Source organism: Rattus norvegicus, chromosome 10 (genome assembly GCF_021556685.1).
Source record: "Rattus norvegicus strain SHRSP/BbbUtx chromosome 10, alternate assembly SHRSP_T2T, whole genome shotgun sequence".
Lineage (NCBI taxonomy): Eukaryota > Metazoa > Chordata > Mammalia > Rodentia > Muridae > Rattus > Rattus norvegicus.
Window position 1 is genome coordinate 52,279,135 of NC_141543.1, and position 21,541 is coordinate 52,300,675.

The following is a 21,541-nucleotide window of genomic DNA, read 5'->3' on the forward strand; positions in this document are numbered from 1 at the left end:
GTCCATCCACGCTCATTGCTGCTTTAGCACAATGGCTGGGAAACAAAGTCTGCCTAGATGTTCATATCGAATCAGTCTAAATGTCCGACAAATGTCAAATGATGCCCAGGTCATGACAGTGTGGCACATACGCAGTGGAAATCTGTTCATCTTCAAAGAAAACTGAAAACATCAAATGAGGTGGCCCAAGCTTGGAAAGGAGAAGCTTCATGTTCTCTCTCGTATGTGGATTATAGTTTATAAAGAATGCATGTACCAAATGAGGGGAAATTTAGGTAAAGCCTAAAACACTACAAAGGAGGCTGAGAGAGAGTGAAAAGAGGTTCTGAGGAAGAGAGGGGTTCACATGTAACATGAAATCAGGAAGGAGGGGTTGGGGAGGGGGTGGAAATAAAGGGGGAGGAGAATTATTAATAATGCATTTATTCAACAATGTCAGTCTGATATACCTAGTTGTTCGTATTCTAATTTTTTTAAATTAATTAAATTTTAGACTGGAATGCTCTTTAAAAATATAAAAGCATGGCTGGGCATAATGGAACACAGCTTTAATCCCAGCACTCTAGAGGCAGAGGCAGGTGGATCTCTGTGAGACTAGCCTGGTCTACACAGCGGGTTCTAAGACAGTCAGGGACACACAGAGAAATGCCTTTAAAAATCACATGCAGACAGACAGACACACACACAAACAAACATACATATGTGTATTTATATATACATGTTTGTTTTTATTTATATATATTATGTATTAAAAGTCTGCCTTTCCTCTCTTAAGATTTATGTGTGTGTTTATGAATGTTTTGACTACATGTATGTCTGTGCACATACATGTGTTTTTGATGCTCACAGGAGCCAAAAGAGGGGGACAGAGCCTCTAAAACTGGAGTTTACAGATGACTGCTGTCTGCACCAATGTCACAGCCCTTAACGATCCCATGATTTAGTTGTGATTCCATCAGACCATAAACTACAGATAGCTCAGGTGGTTCCCAATGTTTAAAGCAGAACTGGGGCCTTACAAGTGAGGTTTTGATAGGTGAGTAGGAGCTTCCTGGGCAAGCAGGAAAGGGTGGTGTGCCCACCACAGGGGGCAGAGCCTGGTGAAGTACCCAAGAGGGTACTTGAGGGAGCTGTGTGGAGCAGGTGAGAGGAGATGGTTGGAAGGGTCTTGAACGTGGGCTGGAATTTGGGTTTGAGGTGGTGGGTGCTTAGGAATCTCTATAAGTGCCAGTAGTGTCCTGGTTAGATTTTTTTTTCAACTTGACACAAGCCAGGATCATCTGGAAGGAGGCAACTTCAGTTAAGAATTGGCCTGTAGGGCTGGGGATTTAGCTCAGTGGTAGAGCGCTTACCTAGGAAGCGCAAGGCCCTGGGTTCGGTCCCCAGCTCCGGAAAAAAAAAAAAAAAAAAAAAAAAAAAAGAAAGAATTGGCCTGTAGACAAGCTTGGTGGGGGGGGGGGCGTTTTCCTGATTAATGATTGGTAAGGTGTGGAAGAGTCTAGTTCTCCATGGGTAGTTCCACCCTTGGGCAGGTGGTTCTGGGTGTATAAGAGAGTAGGCTGAGTAAGCCATGGAAGCAAGCCAGTAAACTGTTTCTCTGTGGTCTCTGCTTCAGCCCCTGCCTCCAGGTTTTTACCTTGGCTTTCCTGATAGACTATACCCTACTTTCCTCCCAAGTTGCTGTTGGTCTTGGTGTTTTTCACAGCAATAGAAACCCTATTTAAGACAAATAAGAAATGTAGAGGCCGAGAGACAGAGGCCAAGCACGAGCCGGCTCTGCATCATCCAGTAATGGGGGCACTGGGACTCCCCCACAGCCAAAGTGGGTTTGTGAGCACACCGCTCTCTGAGCTAAGACAAGAGTGACATGTCTTTGCTTCCTGTTTCTCCCCCATCACGGGCAGTTTCCGGCTGCAGCTTCAAAAGAACAAATACTCAAAACAAAGGAAGTGGTCCTCAACTGCAGGAAGCAGGAAGCTGTAGCTGCTGGGTCCTCGGCTGAAGCCCAGGGGCAGTGGGATGGAGTCCGTGGCCCTCTACAACTTCCAGGCCACCGAGAGTGATGAGCTGGCCTTCAACAAGGGGGACACGCTTAAGGTATAGAGGGCTGGAGCTGGGCTGAGTGGGCCAACGGGGTTGGCAAGGTTGGTACCAGTGCCCCAGATAGTCCTGGTGGCTCGGGCTGTGAGGGACAGGCTCAGGCTAGCTGCCTCTGCCCTCTTCACTTTCCTCATATAGGAAATTGGAATAGTGTTTATTAGTGATCCTTCCTCTGGGGTCACTGTGAGAGTTTGAGGCAGCCGCCACAGGGCCTGGCGGGAGTTGCTTCAGTCCCACACTTTTCTAGTTTTGTTTTTTCAATAAGAAGTTTAAAAGACAAATTTTGAGATTAGTAATAGAATGAGAGCTAAGGGGAGGGGGAGAGAAAGAGAGGGGAAGTCTTAAATAAGCAGACATCCTAATCTAATTGGGCTGAAATAGCTGGGATTAAGCAATATGGAGGGGAAGGGGAAATAGAACGATACACTTCATTGGCTCTCACCTGGGCCACTCTGAATCACGGTGGTGGCCTTCCAAGTCATTAGATACACAGAATGTGGGAAACTTAAAGTTTGCATATGACAAGAGAACCCAGGGGCCGCAGTAAAGGTTTGGAGAGTGGCCATGCTGAATCATGGGCACTGGGATGCTAATAGCTCATCCTGTGCCTTCCACTGCCCTTCTAATGACCCCCCTCCCCTGGAGCAATAGGCACAGGGCTAGGTGTCGACTACCCTGAGCCCTGGCCCCAAGACTCAAGCATGGAGACAGACTCTTTAGAGCCATCCTGTGCATGGGTCCCAGGCTCAGAGTGGAGTTCTTGGGTGTGGAAGACCACTACCTGGTTGAGGGAGGCTCAGGAAGGTGTCTGTCTGTGTGTAGTGTAGCGTGAGCCAACCTCCATTGCTTTAACTCTTGGGCCTGTCTTTGTTCAGTCCCTTGGGTGTCTAAAGCTCTAAGCTGGGGTTCAAAGGTTGGTATGGATCTAAAGCAGTCGCATACCTTTGTATACTCCTTTCTCTGAGCTAAGGTGCTGGTACTTATGTTTACCTAAGCTGTTGGCTCTGGGTCCTGTGCACACTCAATCAGTTTGTCTTCAGAAAGGCCTGGGGTGGGAGACTCTGTCCAGATCCAAGTTTAGTTCGGAGGCCTCAGCTACTCTGGAGATCGGTATGGGGTATATGTTTCACACACACTTGAGGTCAGAGGGTAGCTAGCCCACAAGAAGTAGGGATGCCGTGTGGAAGATTCTGGCCTGAGCTCATAGGGACCAGTGAGGTCCCTGGGGTACCTAGCGTGCAGAGTGATAGTGTCCCCCTTCACAACCTCCCAACAAGCAGGGAATCACTTTGCCAAGAGTCTACTGAGAAAGAGGTCCATCTGCGCATCAGAAATTGTGACAGTGGGGACTTGAAAGCACAAGGTAGGAGCAGCTTGCATAGTCGGCTTCCAGCGAGGGAGTGGAAGGAACGAAAAAGAGGCTCATGTCAGGCTCAGGGGGTTATGGGTAGTTGGCAGACCTTGGGAAGCAGCTTCCCCCTTCATTCCTTTGATAGGCACCAGGCTTAGCCAAGCTTCATACCAGAGCATGGGTAGCGAGGCAGGAGGCAGAGGGTTGGGAGGGCTGCTTGTAGGTGAGGAAGTCGGGGCACTTCTCAAAAGAGGTGTGGAAACCTGGGGACTGAAAGAGCAGCTTGTGCAGCCTGTGCAAAGAACCTAGGGGAGAGGGAGCCCAGAGTCTGGGGGAGAGGGCTGGGGGAGAGGGAACACTGAGTCCACAGCCTGGGGGAAAGGGAGCACTGATCCCAGAGCCTCGGGGAGAGGGAACACTGAGCCCAGAGCCTCGGGGAGAGGGAACACCAAGCCCAGAGCCTGGGGGAGAAGGAGCACTGAGTCCAGAAACAGATCTCCCAAACGCTTCTCAAAGCAGGACCTTGACCTGTTTGAAGAGTTTGACTAAAGTGTGCGAGGAAAGAGAGGAGTCTGGGCCTATTGGATGAGCAGAAGAGACCTGAAAGTAACTCAGACTAAGAAAAACTTCCTAACCTAAATGACAATAATATGAAAAGAACTCTTTTTGTCTTGTTTTGTTTTGTTTGGCTTGGTTTTTTGACACAGGGTTTCTCCACGTAGCCCTGGCTGTCCTGGAACTCACTATGTTTAGACCAAGCTGGCCTTGAACTCAGAGATCTTCCTGCCTCTGCCTCCCAAATGCTGGGATTAAAGGCACTTGCCACTATTCCTGGCTTTAAATGGCTTCTAGATTACACACACACACACACACACACACACACACACACACACACACACACGGAAAAACAGACAAGAGACATAAACAGAAACTTGCTAGAGACAATGTGAATGGGTCCCTGCCCAGATGTATCAACAACAGTGTGAGACTGATGTCTGCTGCCCACGCTGTGTGATTTCATTGCATTTTATTTTAAATAATTTATTATTTTGAGGTGGAAATTGCACAATGTAGCCCTGGCTGGCTCTCCCTCTCTCACGCTGTACCCAACTGTGTTCACCACTGTATCCAGCGCTACTTTACTTTAAAAACAACTTGCTTTTGAGAACAACAACAAAACCTCCAAGGTTACTGAGTGTGGAGAGGTTTGTGCCTTCTTGTTTGGGTGGCAGGCGGGTGAAGTGCCATAATGATCTAGGTCAGTGGCTCTCAGCCTTCCTGATGCTGCGACCCTTTATACAGTTTCTCACGTTGTGGTAACCCCCAACCATAGAATTATTTTCATAATTGCTACTTCATAACAGTAATTTTGCTACTGTTGAAAATTGTAATATAAATATCTGTTTTCCAATGGTCTTTGGTGAACTTGTAAAAGGGTCGTTGGGCCCCCAAAGGGGTTGCAGGTTGTGAACCATTGCTCTAGATGAATATCTTTTTTTTTTGGTTCTTTTTTTTTTTTTTTTTTTTTTTTGGTTCTTTTTTTCGGAGCTGGGGACTGAACCCAGGGCCTGGCGCTTCCTAGGCAAGCGCTCTACCACTGAGCTAAATCCCCAATCCCTCTAGATGAATATCTTAAAAACATAAAAAGCTTTAAATATTTGCAGTAGGAGCCAAGTGGTGGTGGCATGTGTCTTGAATTCCAGCACTTGAGAGGCAGGGGCAGGCAGAACTCTGTGAGTTTGAGGCCAGCCCGGTCTACATCGCAAGTTCCATGATAGTCAGGACTACACATAGAGAAATTGTGTCTTGAAGAAAAACAATTTTAATTTTTGCATTAGGCCGGATAACATGTCCCTGTAGCCCCAGAACTCCTGATGTTGAAGCGATTGCCTGGATAGCATTGGAAAGTGAATGAATGAAAAACAATCGGTTGTATGAAACTCCCTTTATAACCAGACAGACTTTCTTCCACCAGCCAGGACTCCGAAGCATCTAACAGCAGGTCCCAGGTCCAGGTCTAGACTCCAGCTAACCCTGAGAAAGCAAACAGCCAGGCAGACGGATTGCCACCTCTATGCAGCTGGCGTTCTGGCGGTGCACACAGCACAAATTAGGTACAGAAGTGAACCTGAGTGGGCGTGGTGGGACAGCCATGATCACCGTACCGAGGAGGCTGAGTATGCAGACCTACTACTCTGTGGAGGGACTCAGCACCAGCTGGGTGGGGGTGGGGCTGAAGCCCATTGTCCCCATCCCAGAGCACCTGAAATCGCATACAAAACTGTCAGGGCTGTCCACACAAAAATCACATTCTTTTTATTTGCATGTTTCTTTCTCTTTGTAAAATTATACTTTGTGGTGTGTGTGTGTGTGTGTGTGTGTGTGTGTGTGTGTGTGTGTGTGTGCACTTGTAGAGGTCAGAGAACGACTTGTAGAACTTAGTTCTCCCCTGCCACCATGTGGGTCCCAGGAATTAAACCCAGGCCATCAGGCATTGCAGGAAGTGCCTTTATCTGCTGAGCCATCTCCCTGGCCCTCTCTCTTGTTTTTGAGACAAGGTCTCCTTGTAAAGTCCAGGCTTAACCTTGAATTCACTAGCCCAGGCTAGCTTCAAACCTGTAGAGATCCTCCTGCCTTACCTCTTCAGTGCTGGAGCCCGGCCCTTTTTTCTTTCGGTGTTAGGGATGAACTCAGGACCTTGTGCATCCTGGGCAAACACTCCCTCTAGGTCTAGCTTCAAGGTCTTTGCACTGGCTGCTTCTGCAACCCCTTTTGGGTTGATTTTAACTGGCTATGCTTTAGACCTGTGCAGACTGGCAGGAAAAATGCCCAGATTAAAGCGGATGTCCCCGCTGTTGCAGCCAGCTGCCAGCTGCCAGCCACGGTCACGATGAACTGGACTGATTCATTATTACTGACCACCACCCAACCACACTTCCTATGCATTTCAGTTTGTTAACACATTGTGACAATTACGACTCAGTATCGTCATTCTGAGACTTTTGGCATCGTTTTGAATTTGACCCCAGAGTGTTTCCGTTCCTCACTTTAGTCTCTCCCTGCTGTTGTTAGCTTAGAAACGTTACAGCCCTGTGTACTGCAGCTCTCTTCCTCTCTGGCCAGGGCTACACTGTGTGCTGGTGTCCAGCCCCTGCCCTATTGGGCTGCGGTGGGTGTTACTATGTGACACCAAGTGGTGCCAGCTTGCAGGTGGGATACAACTTCCTCTCCAGGTGCTGCTCAGAAAATGTAGGTGGAAACCCCCTAGACCATAGGCTTTCTCAGGACGTGTGGCCCTGAGTGACTCTTAACAGGGATGAAGGTCCTCTTTGGCAGGCATGTCCTTCTAGGAAACATGGTGCTGTGCTCCCTCCCCCTCCCCTCCCCCTTTCCCTTCCCTTCTCCTCCCTTCCTCTGTCCCTCTCTTCCTCCCTTCCCTCCCCCTCTTCTCTCTCTCTTACACACATACATACACATACACACACACACACACGCACACACACACACACATACACATACACACACACACACACCCCTCCATGAATAGCTTGTCCCAGGGACTCAGACTGCTATCTCCCTGGGAAGCTGATGGCACTGTGCACCCTAGGAGCCTCCCTGGATCCCTCCAGCTCTGGACTTCTGCCTGGACTCTGAGCATATCTCCCCGCCCCTCCCCTCTGTCATGGAGCTAGTGCAATGCTCCTCAAACCCATGTCCTCTTTTCAAGGAGTCATAGATGGGTCCATCTCAAAGTCTCTGCCCTGGCTGTCCTCCTATTCTCTCTACCTTGGACACTGCCCCTCTATCTTTTCATCATTGATTTCTTTTTCTTTTCCTTTTGCTGTTGAAGGGTGGAGAACTACAAACAGGGGCTAACCATGTAGTCCAAACAGACCTGGAACTCTGAAATCCTCCTGCCCTGGCCTTCTAAGTGCTGGAGAGACAGGCATGGGTCACTAAACTAGCTGTTCTTTTTCTGTAAATCAGGCATCTCCCGTGTGTGTGTGTGTGTGTGTATGTGTGTGTGTGTGTGTGTGAGAGAGAGAGAGTGTGTGAGAGAGAGTGTGTGTGTGTATCTGTGTGTGTGTGTGAGAGAGAGTGTGTGTGTGTATCTGTGTGTGTGTGAGAGAGAGTGTGTGTGTGTATCTGTGTGTGTGTGAGAGAGTGTGTGTATCTGTGTATGTGTGTGAGAGAGAGTGTGTGTGTGTGTGAGAGAGAGTGTTGTGTGTATCTGTGTGTGTGTGAGAGAGTGTGTGTGTATCTGTGTGTGTGTGAGAGAGAGTGTGTGTGTATCTGTGTGTGTGTGAGAGAGAGAGAGTGTGTGTGTATCTGTGTGTATGTGTGTGTGAGAGAGAGTGTGTGTGTGTGTGAGAGTGAGAGAGAGTGTGTGTGTGTATCTGTGTGTGTGTGTGTGTGTGTGTGAGAGAGAGAGAGAGAGAGAGAGAGAGAGAGAGAGAGAGAAAGAGAGAGAGAGTGTGTGTGTGTGTGTCCCACATCTCCAAAGGTCCAGGGCTCCACCAACAGTAAGAGTTCAGCAGGGTAGCATAGACGCATCCCTGGTCTGCACAAAGAGGTGGATGGAGGCAGAACAGCACATGGCCGGGTTAGGGACACAGTGGTCACGTGGGAACTATAGTATGAGACCTGCATAGTTGGCCACAGCTATGCCCATTAACAGACAAGTTAATGTCTGGAGTTAGTGCTGGAGCCAAATCCCTGGAGACAATGGAGGTAGCCAGAGTTCAAGTGCACTGGCTAGGATTTCTTTCTTGAGCGCTGGCACACTGGGGAACTTTTGTTTCATTTAGAGTGAAAGTGTTCCTGAGCCAGCTACCCACTTCCATCTGTCCAGCTATCTGCTTCCTTCTGTCCAGCCCTGCTGACCTTCTTCAGGCCAGGAAGGAAGGAAGGGCTCAGCCTGGCTTCAGTGCTTCCCTGGGAGTGGGAGCTCAGGACTGGACTGAGGAACAAGTCCATCCTTTTACTGCTTCTCACTTGCAGATCATACAGACATATAGACATATCAGTTTCCCCGTTTCTATTGCCCTGGTGCAGAGACAAGTCAGCTCTGCAAGCTGTTCCTAACCAGAGAAGGGCCTCAGGCCTGGTTCTAGGGACAAGGCAGAGTCCAGTAGGGTGAAAGCCAGTGTGCCAAGGCCCCCAAGACCAGCATTGCCAAAGCACCATACTAACTGTAGGGTCCGTGTATGCTGTGCTGCCCTGACCAGGTTCACTCCTTCTCTAAGCCTGTGTGGGAAACAGTGCTTGGTGATATCAGCCTCTTCAGTTTGCTTGAGAACAGGAGTGACACAGGGCAAACATACCCATGGAATGGAGGGTACTGCCCCCTCCCTAGACCTGCTTTCTACCCTTCAGTGGCTCACGCAGTGACTCTCCACCCAGTTCCAGCTACTTCACCTGGGGTGACAGGGCCACAGACTTGGAGGAGATCTGTGGGGCCCAAGCATTTGGGCCTGACTCTGGGAATTGGCTTCATCTGAACATGGGATCTTTTGTTTGTCCCACTGTTCCTGATCCTCACTGTCATCCCAAACACTAAATACATGTGACCCAAGGTAGCCACCTATTGGAGCTCTCTGATGCATCATATCATATCATACCTCAGTGGCCATTGATTAGCTGCTCTGGGCTCCTACAAACACAGGTCAGTCAAGAACCAAGGAGCACAAGTCTGCTCCCTTTCCCTGAGGCCCAGAGGAGTCTGGATGGAAGAGTACAAAGGCCACAGTGCCCATACACTAACCCCAGACCTGCCCAGATTCAGCTGTCTCACCAGGAGGCACAGGCCTCCTGTAGATGTCTACTTGGCCTGTGAGATGAAATAGGTCCTCATCCAGGGCTCTGTCCTCTGGGAAAGGCCTGGGAGCTGCTGCAGACAGCATGGCCTCAGCAGGCAGCCAAGTAAACATATTGCTCCTCTCTGCAGATCCTAAACATGGACGATGATCAGAATTGGTACAAGGCCGAGCTCCGAGGAGCCGAGGGTTTTGTTCCCAAGAACTACATCCGTGTAAAGCCACACCCGTGAGTAGTCACCACTGCCACCATCCACCTGGAGGCTATGCAACCCCACCTTGCCTTGCCAGAGCCAAGCTGCTTGGGATGGCCTTGGGTACAACACACCCCAAGAAGATGGATACTGGCTGACTGCTCTGGGACTTGGATAGGCTAGAAGTACAGTTTGGGGTCAGATGTCTCAGGCCTGGGACCTAGGTCAAGCTCTTAGCAGATGGCATCCAGTATTGCTCTCAGAAAGTCTGGGCAGCTAAACGATCCTTGAACACCAACTGGATAGACCTTAAATGGCATCTGGGTTATTGGTCTGGTTCCAGGGAGCCAGACACAAGGACAGGGGATCAGAACTGTGGGATACGCAGGGCACAGAAAGTATACGTAGAAAGGCAGACAGCATCAAGGTGCCTCTCAGAAAAGGTGGCAATAAGTGAGATGCTGAGGGATGTATAGGAGATGGTTGCATTTGGGGGGGAAGGTGGAAAGAGGGAGGAAGCCAGAAGCCAGAAGGAGGCAAGGAAAGTGATGTGCAGAACCTTTAGTACAGGGGAGAAGCAGAGAGCCATGGGGGTGCTGGGCCAGGGGTGGAGCTCAGTCCGAAGGTGGGAGCTGTGCTGTGTGGCTGGGTGGAAGGGAAGGAGGTACAGGATGGGCAGGGAGGGGGAACCCAAAGGGTATTTCCTCTTTGTCATTTTTCTGCTTGTTTCCAAACCCACTACCACCTCATTACCACCTCTGGCTTCCTCTGCTGTGTATAGCCCTGTTCTGGGTCCCCATCCCTAACCACTCTGCTGGCTTTCCTGCCTGGCAAACCCCCCCCCCCCCATACACACATGCGCGCGCGCTCGCGCGCGCGCACACACACACACACACACACACACACACACACACACACACCCCACCACTACCACCACCCAGAGGTAGGAGGAGGAGGAGGACACAGATGAAGAGACAAAACATAGCATGCTTCCTGTGAGCCAGCCAGGCGAGGTCTGGGGCATGCAGGAGCTCAGGCCTGGGTGGCCATAGGGAGGGCTTAAGGCAGAGGTTGGAAGGCAGTAGAGGTTGAATTGCTAAACAGACCTGACCCAGGGCCTCCTCAGTCAGGCTGTCATGGGGCCAGGACAGAGGAGGGTTCATCAGGATTCTCAAGAGTCAAGGAACCCAAGCCCCTGGTGTCTGGAAGGCAGTCTAACCACCTGACTGTGCTTGGTCCTCACCAGATCCTAAGGGGCCTGCTGAGTACTGGCCCAGTTTGGTCATCTTAGGCCCTTCCCTCGCCCAAAACAGCTGTGAGGGCCACCCCCTCTTGGGCGTGAAGGCTCTGAATGTGGTGGTGGGGAGAGAGGGGGCTATAGTCTTAGAAGGCTTCTGCCTATGTCAGGCCTACTCTTCCCCTGAGTCCCAGGATGCCCTCTGCCCCTGGACCTAGAGATGCAGACCCAATATTCTCCGTGAAGTTGGAGGGCAGTGAGGTGATTGTAGGGGCAGGGAGGGCTCCTCAGCAACAGCCAAAGCCCCTGGGTCTGGAGGGTCAAAGAGAAGTTTGCCAGGGATGACAGAATAAGCCCAGGGGTGTGTGGGAGGTGGGGTATGAAGCATGTTGTGAAAGCGGCAAGAAGAAACACCTTCAGCTGTTCCTATAACTGCCCACTGTCTGCCTAGGGGGAACTATTAACATCATCTTATAGTCTGGGTGGTGGTGGCACACGCCTTTAATCCCAACACTTGGTAGGTAGAGGCAGATGATGGAGCTCTGAGTTTGAGGGCAGCCCAGTATACAGAGCGAGTTCCAGGACAGTCAAGGCTACACAGAGAAATCCTGTCTCAGAAGCAAACAGCAATAAAACCCATCACCTTATAGACCAGCAGAGAGACTGGGCGGCTTGTCCAGGACCACTGAAGAAGTAGACTGGGATTATAGCTGCTGGTGGAGGCCCTTCACGAGCCTCCTGAGAGGGACAGAAAGCCTGCCAGGGCAGCTGTGTGTGGGTAAACCTCACACTCATTAAGCAGCCTCACAGGAGACCCCAGTCTTCCCTGGGTTTCAGTTTCTACCCCAGTCCAAGAAGCAACATGGTAGAGTCAAAAAGGTGGAGTGGTGAGAACTGAGATTTAGAACTTCCCTCAACTGTCTGTCCTTCAAGCAAGTGAACCCTTCCTCTATGGAGCCTCGCACATGCCAGGCTAGCACTCCACTGACTCACACCCTAGCACAATTTTACGGTTTTTAACTTTTAAAACTCTGTACTGGGCCAGCGAGATGGCTCAGTGATTAGAGGCGCTTTTTTTTTTTTTTTTTTTTTTTTTTTTTTTTTTTTTTTGACAAGCCCAGTGACTGGATTTCAGCCCCCGGGACTCGAACGGTGGAAGGGGAGAACTGACATGTTGTCCTCTAACCTACATATATGTACTATGTACATTCCTGAACATGTATGTGCCCACAAGTAAATAAATAAGTTTGAGAGTGCGCGCTGCTCTTGCAGGAGACCCGTGTTTGGTTTCCAGCACTCACATTAGACAGCTCACGACCCCCTGGAACTACAACTCTAGGAGACCACACGCCCTCTCTGGGTTCACGTGCATATACCCCACCCCCTATATATAATACATGTAATTTAAAAAGTAATAAAAAATAAATCTTAAAAAGGAAAGATAATCTCCTCTGCAAGTCAGACTGAGGCGTGCCTGCTGTCAGAGCGCCTGACTCTAGTTTTTCTATCTTGGGTGTGGGTTTGCCTGGCCTGGTAGGAAACAGCAGGGGCAGGTTGCCTCAGCTCTGGTTTGCCTCTCCTAGGTGACCTTGATTTTCTTCCCCATTTCTCAATTTCCTCACGGGTAAAATGGCCACAGCGATACCACTGAGGAGGGAATGAGGCCCACCAACCGGACCTAACGGATACCTGCTGACATTGTCCCTTCTCCCCACAGGTGGTACTCAGGCAGGATTTCCCGACAGCTGGCTGAAGAGACTCTGATGAAACGCAACCACCTAGGAGCCTTCCTGATCCGGGAAAGCGAGAGTTCCCCTGGCGAGTTCTCAGTTTCTGTGAAGTGAGCTCCAGGGCAGAGTGGGCGGAGGTGGGGAGGAGGCCTGGCAGGGCCACTGATTGGGTAAAGGGCTCAGCAAACAGTGGTCTCAGCACAGGGACCCTCTGAGAGCAGCCTGGGTGCAGCCTCGGGTGGCAGTCAGAGGGCCAGACCTCTTTGCTTGATCAGCAGTGGAGCTTGGAGGCTTCTCGGTTGATGGAGCAGGATGCCCGATGGGGGGTTGGGGATTTAGCTCAGTGGTAGGGCGCTTGCCTAGCAAGCACAAGGCCCTGGGTTCGGTCCCCAGCTCCAAAAAAAAAAAAAAAAAGAGGATGCCCGATGGGTCCCTAGAAAGTGCTGCTGACAGGGTCCCACTTGATGACAGTGTTGTTGATGGTGCTGTTGAGAGGACAGACTCTGAGGCCAGGTACTTCTAATTCTGATGTTGTCACTTTGTGGCCCTGTGGCACAGGACCAGTTACTTAACCCTGCCGAGCCTGTTTCCTCGTAGATAAAATAGGTCATTGTAAGAATGAGTCAGTAGACCTAAAGCAGAATGCTGTATTTACTCCATAGGGAGGAACTCAGACCGTATAAGACAGTGCCTGGCCAAAAAAAAAAAAAAAAAAAAAAAAAAGTGCCAAAGCATTTTGGGTGCTGGTGTTGGTGGCTTAGGGCAGCAGGGTCAGCCCCTGGCTGCCAACCCTGGCAGGTTATTGACTTCTAAGTTGGGCCAGGCTGGCTTGTAGCTGGGGAAACAACACTAGAGGGGACAAAAATGGCTGTGCTGTGGGGACAGAAAACAAGGAAACACATTATTGGGGGAGGGGTTATCAGAGAAGGGTCTCTGAGCTGGGAGGGAATCTTCTGCCTGGTGCCCAGGGGAGACTTCTAGGCAGAGGGAGCTGTGGGGCAAAGCCCCAAGGTGGGATGTTCTGGATGTTTTGTGCAAGGACCCCAAAGCCACATGGCGGGAGCAGCAGGGACAAGGTGTGGAGCCCGCCTGGCTCACACTCAGAGGGAGGAGGGCCACACGGACTGGTAGCAGCCTGGGTTTTCTCTCAGAGCAGTAGGGAACCATGAGGGGCTTTGAGGGGGGAAGGGAATGAAGAAGTTCCATCCATAGCAGCACCCCCCCCTCCCGATGGCTGTGAGAAGGAGGGACTTTCGGAGGGAGAGAGTGAGGTCAGGGCCTAATGACATGGTTCAGGACTCTGTGCCTGACTGTGCCTGGAGGAGTGGAATGGAACATGCTACTGTGCTAAAGGGAGAGAGGAAGGTGTGCCCTATCGATGACTCCAAGAATGCTTGCTCCCAGGCCAGGCTTGACCTCTGGCTTGACTTCTGGCCAGTGGCTTTCCATAACAGACATACCTCGGCTAAGAGCAGTGTGTGAAGACCCTGCCGTTCCTCTCTTCTGCTTCGATTGCCCGTGGAGCTGCAAGGCTGACCCCAGGGTGGGCTACTGCTCTAAGGCCACACATCACATGTTCTGTCTCCTGCAGTTGCTCAGCGGCCACTGTAACCATGCAGCAGCCGCTGGCTACTCCAGGAGGGCCCCCCCAACACCTTCTCCAGCTTTCTTGCCGGAAAGCATGGGAGAAGCCAGGAAGCATGGTGAGATAGACATAGACCCAGAAGCTCCACCATGAGCAGGTGCAGAAGGAAGTCCACAGAGGACATACTCCAGGAGGAGAAGGGGCAGCAGGGCCAGGCCTTAAGCATGCGTGAGAGCTCTGCCGAGGTCTGAAGGTGCCAGACACAGGAAACAGTATGTGTGAAGATCCAATCAGGTTGTACAGTGAGGTCTGTTTAGATGTTAACAGAAGGGGAAGTGGCAGTGTTCTGGGAGAGTTTTACAGTAGGCCAGCTCAGCCAACGCACGGTGAGCAAAGAAACCCTGGCACGCACCCACCAGTCTCTTCTCAAGAAGTCATGGGGCACCCACCCACGTTAGACCTGGCTGGCCAGAGCTTCCACAGCTCGGCCCTGAGATTGCACTTAGGGCCACCAGGTGGCCATCTCCACCCTTGCTTCCTCCAAGGCTGGGCCAGGAATCTTGACACTGACTCCTAGAACAGGAGTGAGTCCCAGCTCGGATATTCCCTAGCCCTGAAATCCGGGCAGGTTATCCTGGGAACCTCAGCTTAAGGTTCATAAGGTAGGCATTGGTGTGAACAGAGCTTTTTACACTGTATAGCTGTGGCCCAAGGTGGACTTGAAGAGGAGCTCCCTATTCAGAGACCACTTGCAGCCCCATTGCTCTTGCCCAGGGCTCTCTGAAAGACAAACTGGTTGGAGATACTGGGAGCCCTGGTCTCTCGCTGGTTTTGCTTGGGACTGATGTATGACTTCATTCAGGCTCTGGTCCTCTCTTGGTGGTCATACCTTACCTGTGATCCCGAGGTCAACCTGACAACATAGAGTATAGGAATCCTCCACCCTCCCTGGCATGGGCCTCCCACGAGTTCATGCCAAGGCACATGAAGTTGTCACAGGTGGTTTTATGGGCCTTGGGTGCTGAACCATGCCAATAGTCACATCCAGTTCATCCAGCAGGTTTCAGAGAGTTGACCCCTTGAGCCCATTGGCTGGCACCTGTCTGCCTAACTTTCCCTTCATAATCCCATCTAGGCCTCTAAGACTCTTCTGTCATGGCTGATGGGAGATTGATTCCAATTAAAGTGTCCTGCTTCCTTTCTGGCCCTGGGTGGCTTGGGGTTAGTACACACTTGTCTATACCATCAGACACAGAGCACCCATTGTGAACTGGGTCCTATTTCTGGGGCCATCACAAAATAGGATAAAGGTCCTTGTTCACTGAGTGCTGCTCCAGTGATGAAGAGCACAGGATTGGACCTAGTGGGGGCTGGGGAAAATGATCAAGGCTGTGGCTGCCCCAGCCCAGTGTTCAGGTAAGGAAGCTGACACGTGAAAGGGTGAGAAACTTGCTACTGAGCTTTGTGTCTTGGCGGACCATTTTCTGAAACGCAGAGACCTTCCCAGGTCCTCCCTGTCCTCCCTGTGTGTGCTGCTTGCCTTTGTTCCCCGATGGGCAGAGCAGTGAGTGCCCAGACCTGGCCCAGTGTGAGCCTTGGCTGGGAAAATGGGAGCATGGGTTCCTGCCCACCTAACCTTGGCTCCCCTCTTAGCTGCTGCTGCTAGAACTAGGCAGGAAAAACTTGCTGAGCGAGACTGGCCTGACTAAGACCTTGAGTTTTCTGATGCAGGGACCAGGCACAGCACAGTCGAAGTGGGGGTTGGGGTCAGGGTCACAAAGTGCTGCCCAGCAAGGGGCAGACAGTCACCTCCACAGAGGGGGAATAGGTAAAGACAGTGTACTAGGATATACTGCAGACACCAGGAGTCCAGTGCTGCCGCTTCTCCAGAACTCAGCTCTGGGATTGGGGGGGGGGGGAGGATAGGGGGGTCCTGATGAGCAGTGTGGGATGGTGACATAGAGGGACTGACACCCCCCCACACACACACACACAGACAGCCCTCCTTAGCTGGGAAACAGGGGCAGCTCTGGGCAGAAAGAACAAGACAAGTCACATATAGCTTTGACTGTGACACTGCCCAGCCCTGAAGATGTCCCAGCTGACAGGTTGTAAAGTTCTAGAACTCCTGGCCCCACGCCCTGTCCCCCTGTTCTCCCATGGGATCCAAGAGCATTCCTCTGCAAAATTCTCCAAGCCTCAGGCTCTGGGCTGTTTATGGAGGAACAGGTATTTAGGAGTCCAGAACCTGCCCTGCCCCACCCTATCTTGCCGTTCTGGGTCTCTGCACTCTTAGCCACAATCACCCTGCTGCTCATAATGACCCCTCCCTGTGCAGCTACAGCTGAGGCCAGAGAGGGGGACCTACTGTCCCTTGCCAACCCTCAGCCTCTGTAGCTTAGTCACTGCAAGCACTGTTCTGTCAGCTCATAGCAGTTTTGCTTGAGTCTCAGGGTTGGTGGAGCCTCTGGCCGAAGCCTCCTTTGGGGGAAACTGGCCCTTCCAAAGGAGCACAGCTAGGCTGTAGCTGCTGGTAGGACTGGCTCAAGGCCAGCCCCCATGGAAAAGCCCTCAGCAAAGTCTGTGGTGAGCGGCCCTCAGGGTGGCTCTTTGATCCAGGTTGTGAAGGCATAGAGAGCTGTTTGGACCCTCAGGGGAGCTCCGTCCCTCCATTCTGGTGCCTGTATGCAAGCCTTTATGAATTTTGTGAGCAATAAGTCTCATCAGTGAGGATGCAGGGATCCAAGTTGAACCCTGACCCTGACGAGGATTGTGATACTGGCTCTCCAGAACGGGGCAGTTTATCAGGGACTTGAGCATGAGTAGGAATGCAAGAATTCTTTCCTACTGGAAGGCCAAGGCCAAGAGAGAGATGCTTGTTTATGTAGTCCAGGCTGGCCTCAAACTGGACTTACAAACCCTGCTGGGGTTACAGGTGTGAGCTGATGCCCTCTCCAGACTTTAGACTGGGCTGGGCAGGGAGTGTCCTCGGATTCCAAGTGCTGCCTTCATCCTAAATCCCCACTGTTAACTCCATGAAGCAGCCCGGCCCTGGGGCTGGTGAGAGACCGAGGGCCTTGGGGTGGGGCTACAGAATTCAGGAGGGGGTTGGTCTCTCCGGAGGACACAGCCCTGGGAGCAGGCCGCATTTGGAGTATCTGGGACATATTGTCCCAATGGGAGTGACAATTGCCATTGTCACCTCCAGTAATCAATCAGAGAGCTTCTGTGAGCATTTTTTGATGAGAGGCAGCCCCACCCATCCTTCCTGTGGATTTCTGAACAGGTTGCGGCTGCACTCAGGTCTCAGTTTCCCTACTGTGCACTGGGCCAGGAGGCAGGACCAGCCACCCTGTGACAGGAAAGGGGTCCCAGAGCTCATAGCTGCCATTCTGTTCACTCGTGCTAGCAGGCTGTCCTGGTGTGCAACAGGTCGTTAACTAGGCCCAGACAGGTCCATAACAGGGTGGTTTAGAGGGACTGGGACTTGGTAGAGTTTGGTGGCATTGGCTGGAAAGGCTGAGCAAAGAAAGGGGCTATTGGTGTCAGAGAGGCCAGCAAAGACAAGAAGCCAGCCCTTGAATCTAAGGATTTATCATGGGTTTATCATGAAGGCAATGGCAGCCGTAGAGGTCTCTTGAGGACATGGAATATTCAGAAGATCTGAGTGTCTCTCATAGGTACAGTCTGGTGGGAGTCAGGATGGTCTTGGGACTCAATCCCAAGAGTACTGTGAGGACTGAGGGGGGAAGGGGAAGGGAGGCGGGGAAGAGGGAGGACGTCAACACTCTGAGGGGATGCTGAAGAGGTGAGAGAGGACTCAGAGGTGCCCAGTGATGCCAATAAGCCAGCCAACATTTTTTCAGCTTTCTTATCTGAATGAACTGTTACCTCTACACGGAAGCAGAGATTCAGAGAAGTTAAATGACTTGCTTGAAGCCACACAGCTAGGAAGGGGCCTTGTCTAGCACCCGTACCCTGAGTCCCACATCCCGATGCCAGGATGGCTCCTGCTATCTTTGCCTCCTCTGACTCCAGATCTTCCCAGAACGGGGCCTGCTCCAAAGGTGGGGGCAGGTCTGAGGTGTTGGGTCCCCCTCCCCGCAGCTATGGCGACCAGGTGCAGCACTTCAAAGTGCTTCGAGAGGCCTCGGGGAAGTACTTCCTGTGGGAGGAGAAGTTCAACTCCCTCAACGAGCTGGTTGACTTCTACCGAACCACCACCATCGCTAAGAGGCGGCAGATCTTCCTGTGTGATGAGCAGCCGCTGATCAAGGTAAAGACAGGACTAGACGTCCTGGGTCTGCGGGGCACCTCCTTCCATTTCCCCAGGAGCCCAGGTCGCCAAAGTGACATGAGTGTGGTCCCTACAGGAGTCAAGGACAGGGCAGGCCAAGGGGGAAGGACAGGGTAGAAGGTGGGGACGGTGCAGAGGCTCCACTTGGCCAACACAGAGTGAAGTCATCTGGGGTGTGCAGTAGGTGCTCAGTGATGCTTGTTACTGAATGCATGTATGGACACCTGCTGAGTCCCGCACACTGAGCCGCTCTATGCACCCTGACTTGGGTTTTGGCTTCAGGATTTTTGTTTTGAGGCACGGTCTTTCTCTGTATCTCTAGCTGGCCTGGGATGCACCATGTAGAACAGATGGGCCTTGAGATCTCATAGTGACCCTCCTACTTGAGCCTCCCAACTGCTGGGATGAACCTGGTACTCTGAAGTAGGAGCACCTCGCTCCTCCCGTTATACAGATGAGGAAACTAAGACTGAGAGCGAGCCAGCTCATGGGAACTCCTGGTCTCTGTTCCCCGAGGAGGAGCTGAACTTGTACAGGATCTGGGCAGTGTGACCCACAGGGACAAGGCTGGGTTGGGCCTGGCATGTAGGGAGATCCATCCACCCCTGCCCTTTCATCAAGGAGCCAGCAGCCTGCCCTTTCATCAAGGAGCCAGCAGCCTGCCCTTTCATCAAGGAGCCAGCAGCAGCTCTCACTCTCATTAGCATGATGACACCGGCTGGCCAGGTTATTAACCCAGCGCTGTGTTTTGCTTAGAGGCTCGGGCAAATCAAGATCTGGACATATTTGAACTCTAGCGCTGTGGAGAGGGAGGGGAGTGCGACTCCAGCCAAGGCTTGAGGAGGGCTGTCCAACTTCGTACAACCAGGCCTTGTGTTTTTCTCCTCTTTCCTGATAGCCTGCTATGTGGCTTGGGTGTGTGTGTGTGTGTGTGTGTGTGTGTGTGTGTGTGTGTGTGTGTGTGTGTGTGTGAGTCATTTCAACCCTTAGCTGGGTCTTAGTTTCCTTCGGTTCAGTAGGACGGCTTTGCTTTACCAGGAGAGATACACTGTGATTTCAGAGACCCCAAGCCCCTAATAGTGCCTACATGGCTCCAATGCCCAGCCTGGTGAGCTAAGGTCAGCTGGAAGCTCTTGGTTTCTGAGACTCAGTGTCCCAAACCTCGACTCCTCCTGCTTACCACCTAGGCCAGCCTGGTAGAAGGGAAAGGCTGACCCATACCGCCCTGTACTAGCTCTGCCAGAGCCCTGGGGTCACCTATTGGCAGGGGCCAGGGTGAGCTTCTTCCTTCCTGGGCAGAGCCCAGTGATGCTATCAGGTTTTGAAGTTCTGCAGGCTCAGCAGAGGCAGAGAGGCTGTGCAGGGCACAGCAGGTGCCTGGCAAGGACAGTAGGGGAGACACTGGGGCCGAAGAGGTAGAGATGAGCCGATGCCACGTCCAAGACCCAGACCCGAGAGCAGAGAGCAGGAGCAGGGTTCCCACTCTCAAAAGCCTGAGGGGGCTGTGGCAGAAACTTCTCCTTAGCAATTTCTAAGCCATGAAGCACCTCCATGTCTGGCATCAGTTACCACGTGCATGTGGGCCCAAAGGTAGGAAGCAGGACCCAGAGAGAATCAGGAGCCTAACCAAGTCCCACCTGAGGCCTAGGACTTAAGTTCCACACAGCTACCTGAGCAGCAGAGGGTCCATGGCCTCCACTCCTCCCTGTAGGAGCTCACTCCTCCTGTGGGGCTTCTAGGGACAGACAGCTTGCTGCTTCCAAAGGCCACTGACTAGTCTGCCCCCTATTTCTCCACAGCCGCCCCGGGCTTGCTTTGCCCAGGCTCAGTTTGACTTCTCGGCACAGGACCCATCTCAGCTCAGCCTCCGCCGAGGTGACATTGTCGAAATTGTGGAGTGTGAGGACCCACACTGGTGGCGGGGCCGGGCAGGCGGGCGCCTGGGCTTCTTCCCACGGAGCTATGTGCAACCGGTACACTTGTGACCCCACAAGACCAGAGGAGCGATGCTCTGGGCTCAGATTCTTCACACTAACCAGGACCGATGTTGGTCACCACCAGGCTGGGAGCAGAGGCTTCTGGCCTGACTGCTTCCCATTGGTCTCTGGGTTTGTGCTATCACCTGCCATTGACAAGGCCCATCCTCTCCAGACTTGAGGACCAACTGCTAATGGCTTGGGCCCAGCTCAGAAAGTGCTTCCCTTGAGCAGCCATCTGCTGCCCATCTTCCAAAGGCCTTTCAGGTTGTGCAAGTTACTGGGAACTGGCTTAGCCCTGAGCAATGTCAACTTCCATAAGAGTACAAAGTTCCTCCCACTCCAACAGCTTGGGGCCTCCTGGCCTTGCCCACCAGCATTGGAATGAGGTTATATAGAGGTGAATCCTGTTGGAAGAGGCCTGATAGGCATGGAAGCAATGCAGTGGGTCCCTTCCTGTTGGCTACAGGCAGAGCCCAGCTTGGAGGCCTTGGCTATGCAGGTTCAGGAGGAACAGCCAGACAGCTGGCATCAAGTGAATGTACAGTGCAAGGGGGTGGTGCCTGGCCATGGAGGAATCCTGAGCTGCTGCTACCCAGAGTCAGAGCACCTTCAGATTGGGAATACTGAGTCAGACTTGGCAAGGCCTGGTGGGCTTTGGGGAAGACAGACAGACAGACAGACAGACAGAGAAAGAAAGAGAGACAGAGAGAGAACTTCTGTGGTGAGTCCAGGGCTGTTCTAAGACCCTCCAAGCTATGAGCCTGGCATACCCTAAGCTCCCAACCTGTACCTGCCATATTCAAAATAAAACATTTACCAGTGGATGTCACTCTTTCTCCCTCATATTTGACTTTTTTCGTGCTGTTTTTGAAATGATTCTCCACCATATTTTCAGAGCTCCATGTCTGCTGGATTAGTCAGACACTTGGTATTGGCCCACTGTATATCTGTGGGCACATTCTGCTTCCTGGGGCCTCCATGTCCAACCAAGGAAGGAAGGTGGTCCTGAGGACTTGAAGCTCCCTCCTTTCCATTGGTGTGATGGCGGCATCAGGCAAAATAAGCATAGAAGAAAATGTTGACACACATGAGGAAGATGGCATTGACATTACACACGCGGGTCCAGAAAGCACGTTTCTGGGGTGTTTGGCCATCACCTAGAGGAGGTTAAGGTAGGCCAGTGAGGGATGAAGACTATACTTCAGTGTCCATACTTCAAGCCCCAGCCTGGGGTGGGGTGAGGAATAATGCC

General features: G+C 51.9%; 2 protein-coding genes across 6 annotated transcripts in view; one reads left to right on the forward strand and one right to left on the reverse strand.

Annotated features, from left to right (window-relative positions):
• Positions 1 to 1,955: 1,955 nt before the first annotated feature.
• On the forward strand, positions 1,956 to 21,118 carry Grap (GRB2-related adaptor protein). Of its 2 annotated transcripts, NM_001025749.1 has the most exons (5): positions 1,956 to 2,097; positions 9,399 to 9,496; positions 12,416 to 12,538; positions 18,121 to 18,289; positions 20,110 to 21,113. In NM_001025749.1, the coding sequence occupies exons 1-5, from the start codon at positions 2,020 to 2,022 to the stop codon at positions 20,293 to 20,295; spliced, it is 654 nt and encodes a 217-aa protein (NP_001020920.1). In that variant the 5' UTR covers positions 1,956 to 2,019; the 3' UTR covers positions 20,296 to 21,113. The 2 variants fall into 2 exon arrangements, with proteins under 2 accessions (NP_001020920.1, XP_087429542.1); XM_087573416.1 differs by lacking the exon at positions 18,121 to 18,289 and having other exon boundaries at positions 1,980 to 2,097; positions 20,110 to 21,118.
• The window catches only part of Slc5a10 (solute carrier family 5 member 10), a 50,343-nt gene continuing 49,917 nt past the window's right edge, over positions 21,116 to 21,541 (reverse strand). For 2 of the 4 annotated variants that reach the window (XM_087571799.1, XM_087571798.1), the window contains exon 15: positions 21,119 to 21,446. In XM_087571799.1, coding sequence (XP_087427925.1) covers positions 21,340 to 21,446 — 107 coding nt within the window. In that variant the 3' untranslated portion in view covers positions 21,119 to 21,339. Of the gene's footprint in view, positions 21,447 to 21,541 lie in introns of all 4 variants that reach the window. The other 2 variants (NM_001107007.2, XM_087571797.1) reach the window with 2 other exon arrangements.

Bases quoted from the DNA above. Each gene is read 5' to 3' on its own strand.
- Grap (XM_087573416.1), top strand. From the start codon at position 2,020: ATGGAGTCCGTGGCCCTCTACAACTTCCAGGCCACCGAGAGTGATGAG. The intron at 2,098-9,398 runs GTATAGAGGGCT...TCCTCTCTGCAG, and splicing joins ACAAGGGGGACACGCTTAAG to ATCCTAAACATGGACGATGA. The intron at 12,539-20,109 runs GTGAGCTCCAGG...ATTTCTCCACAG, and splicing joins GAGTTCTCAGTTTCTGTGAA to CCGCCCCGGGCTTGCTTTGC.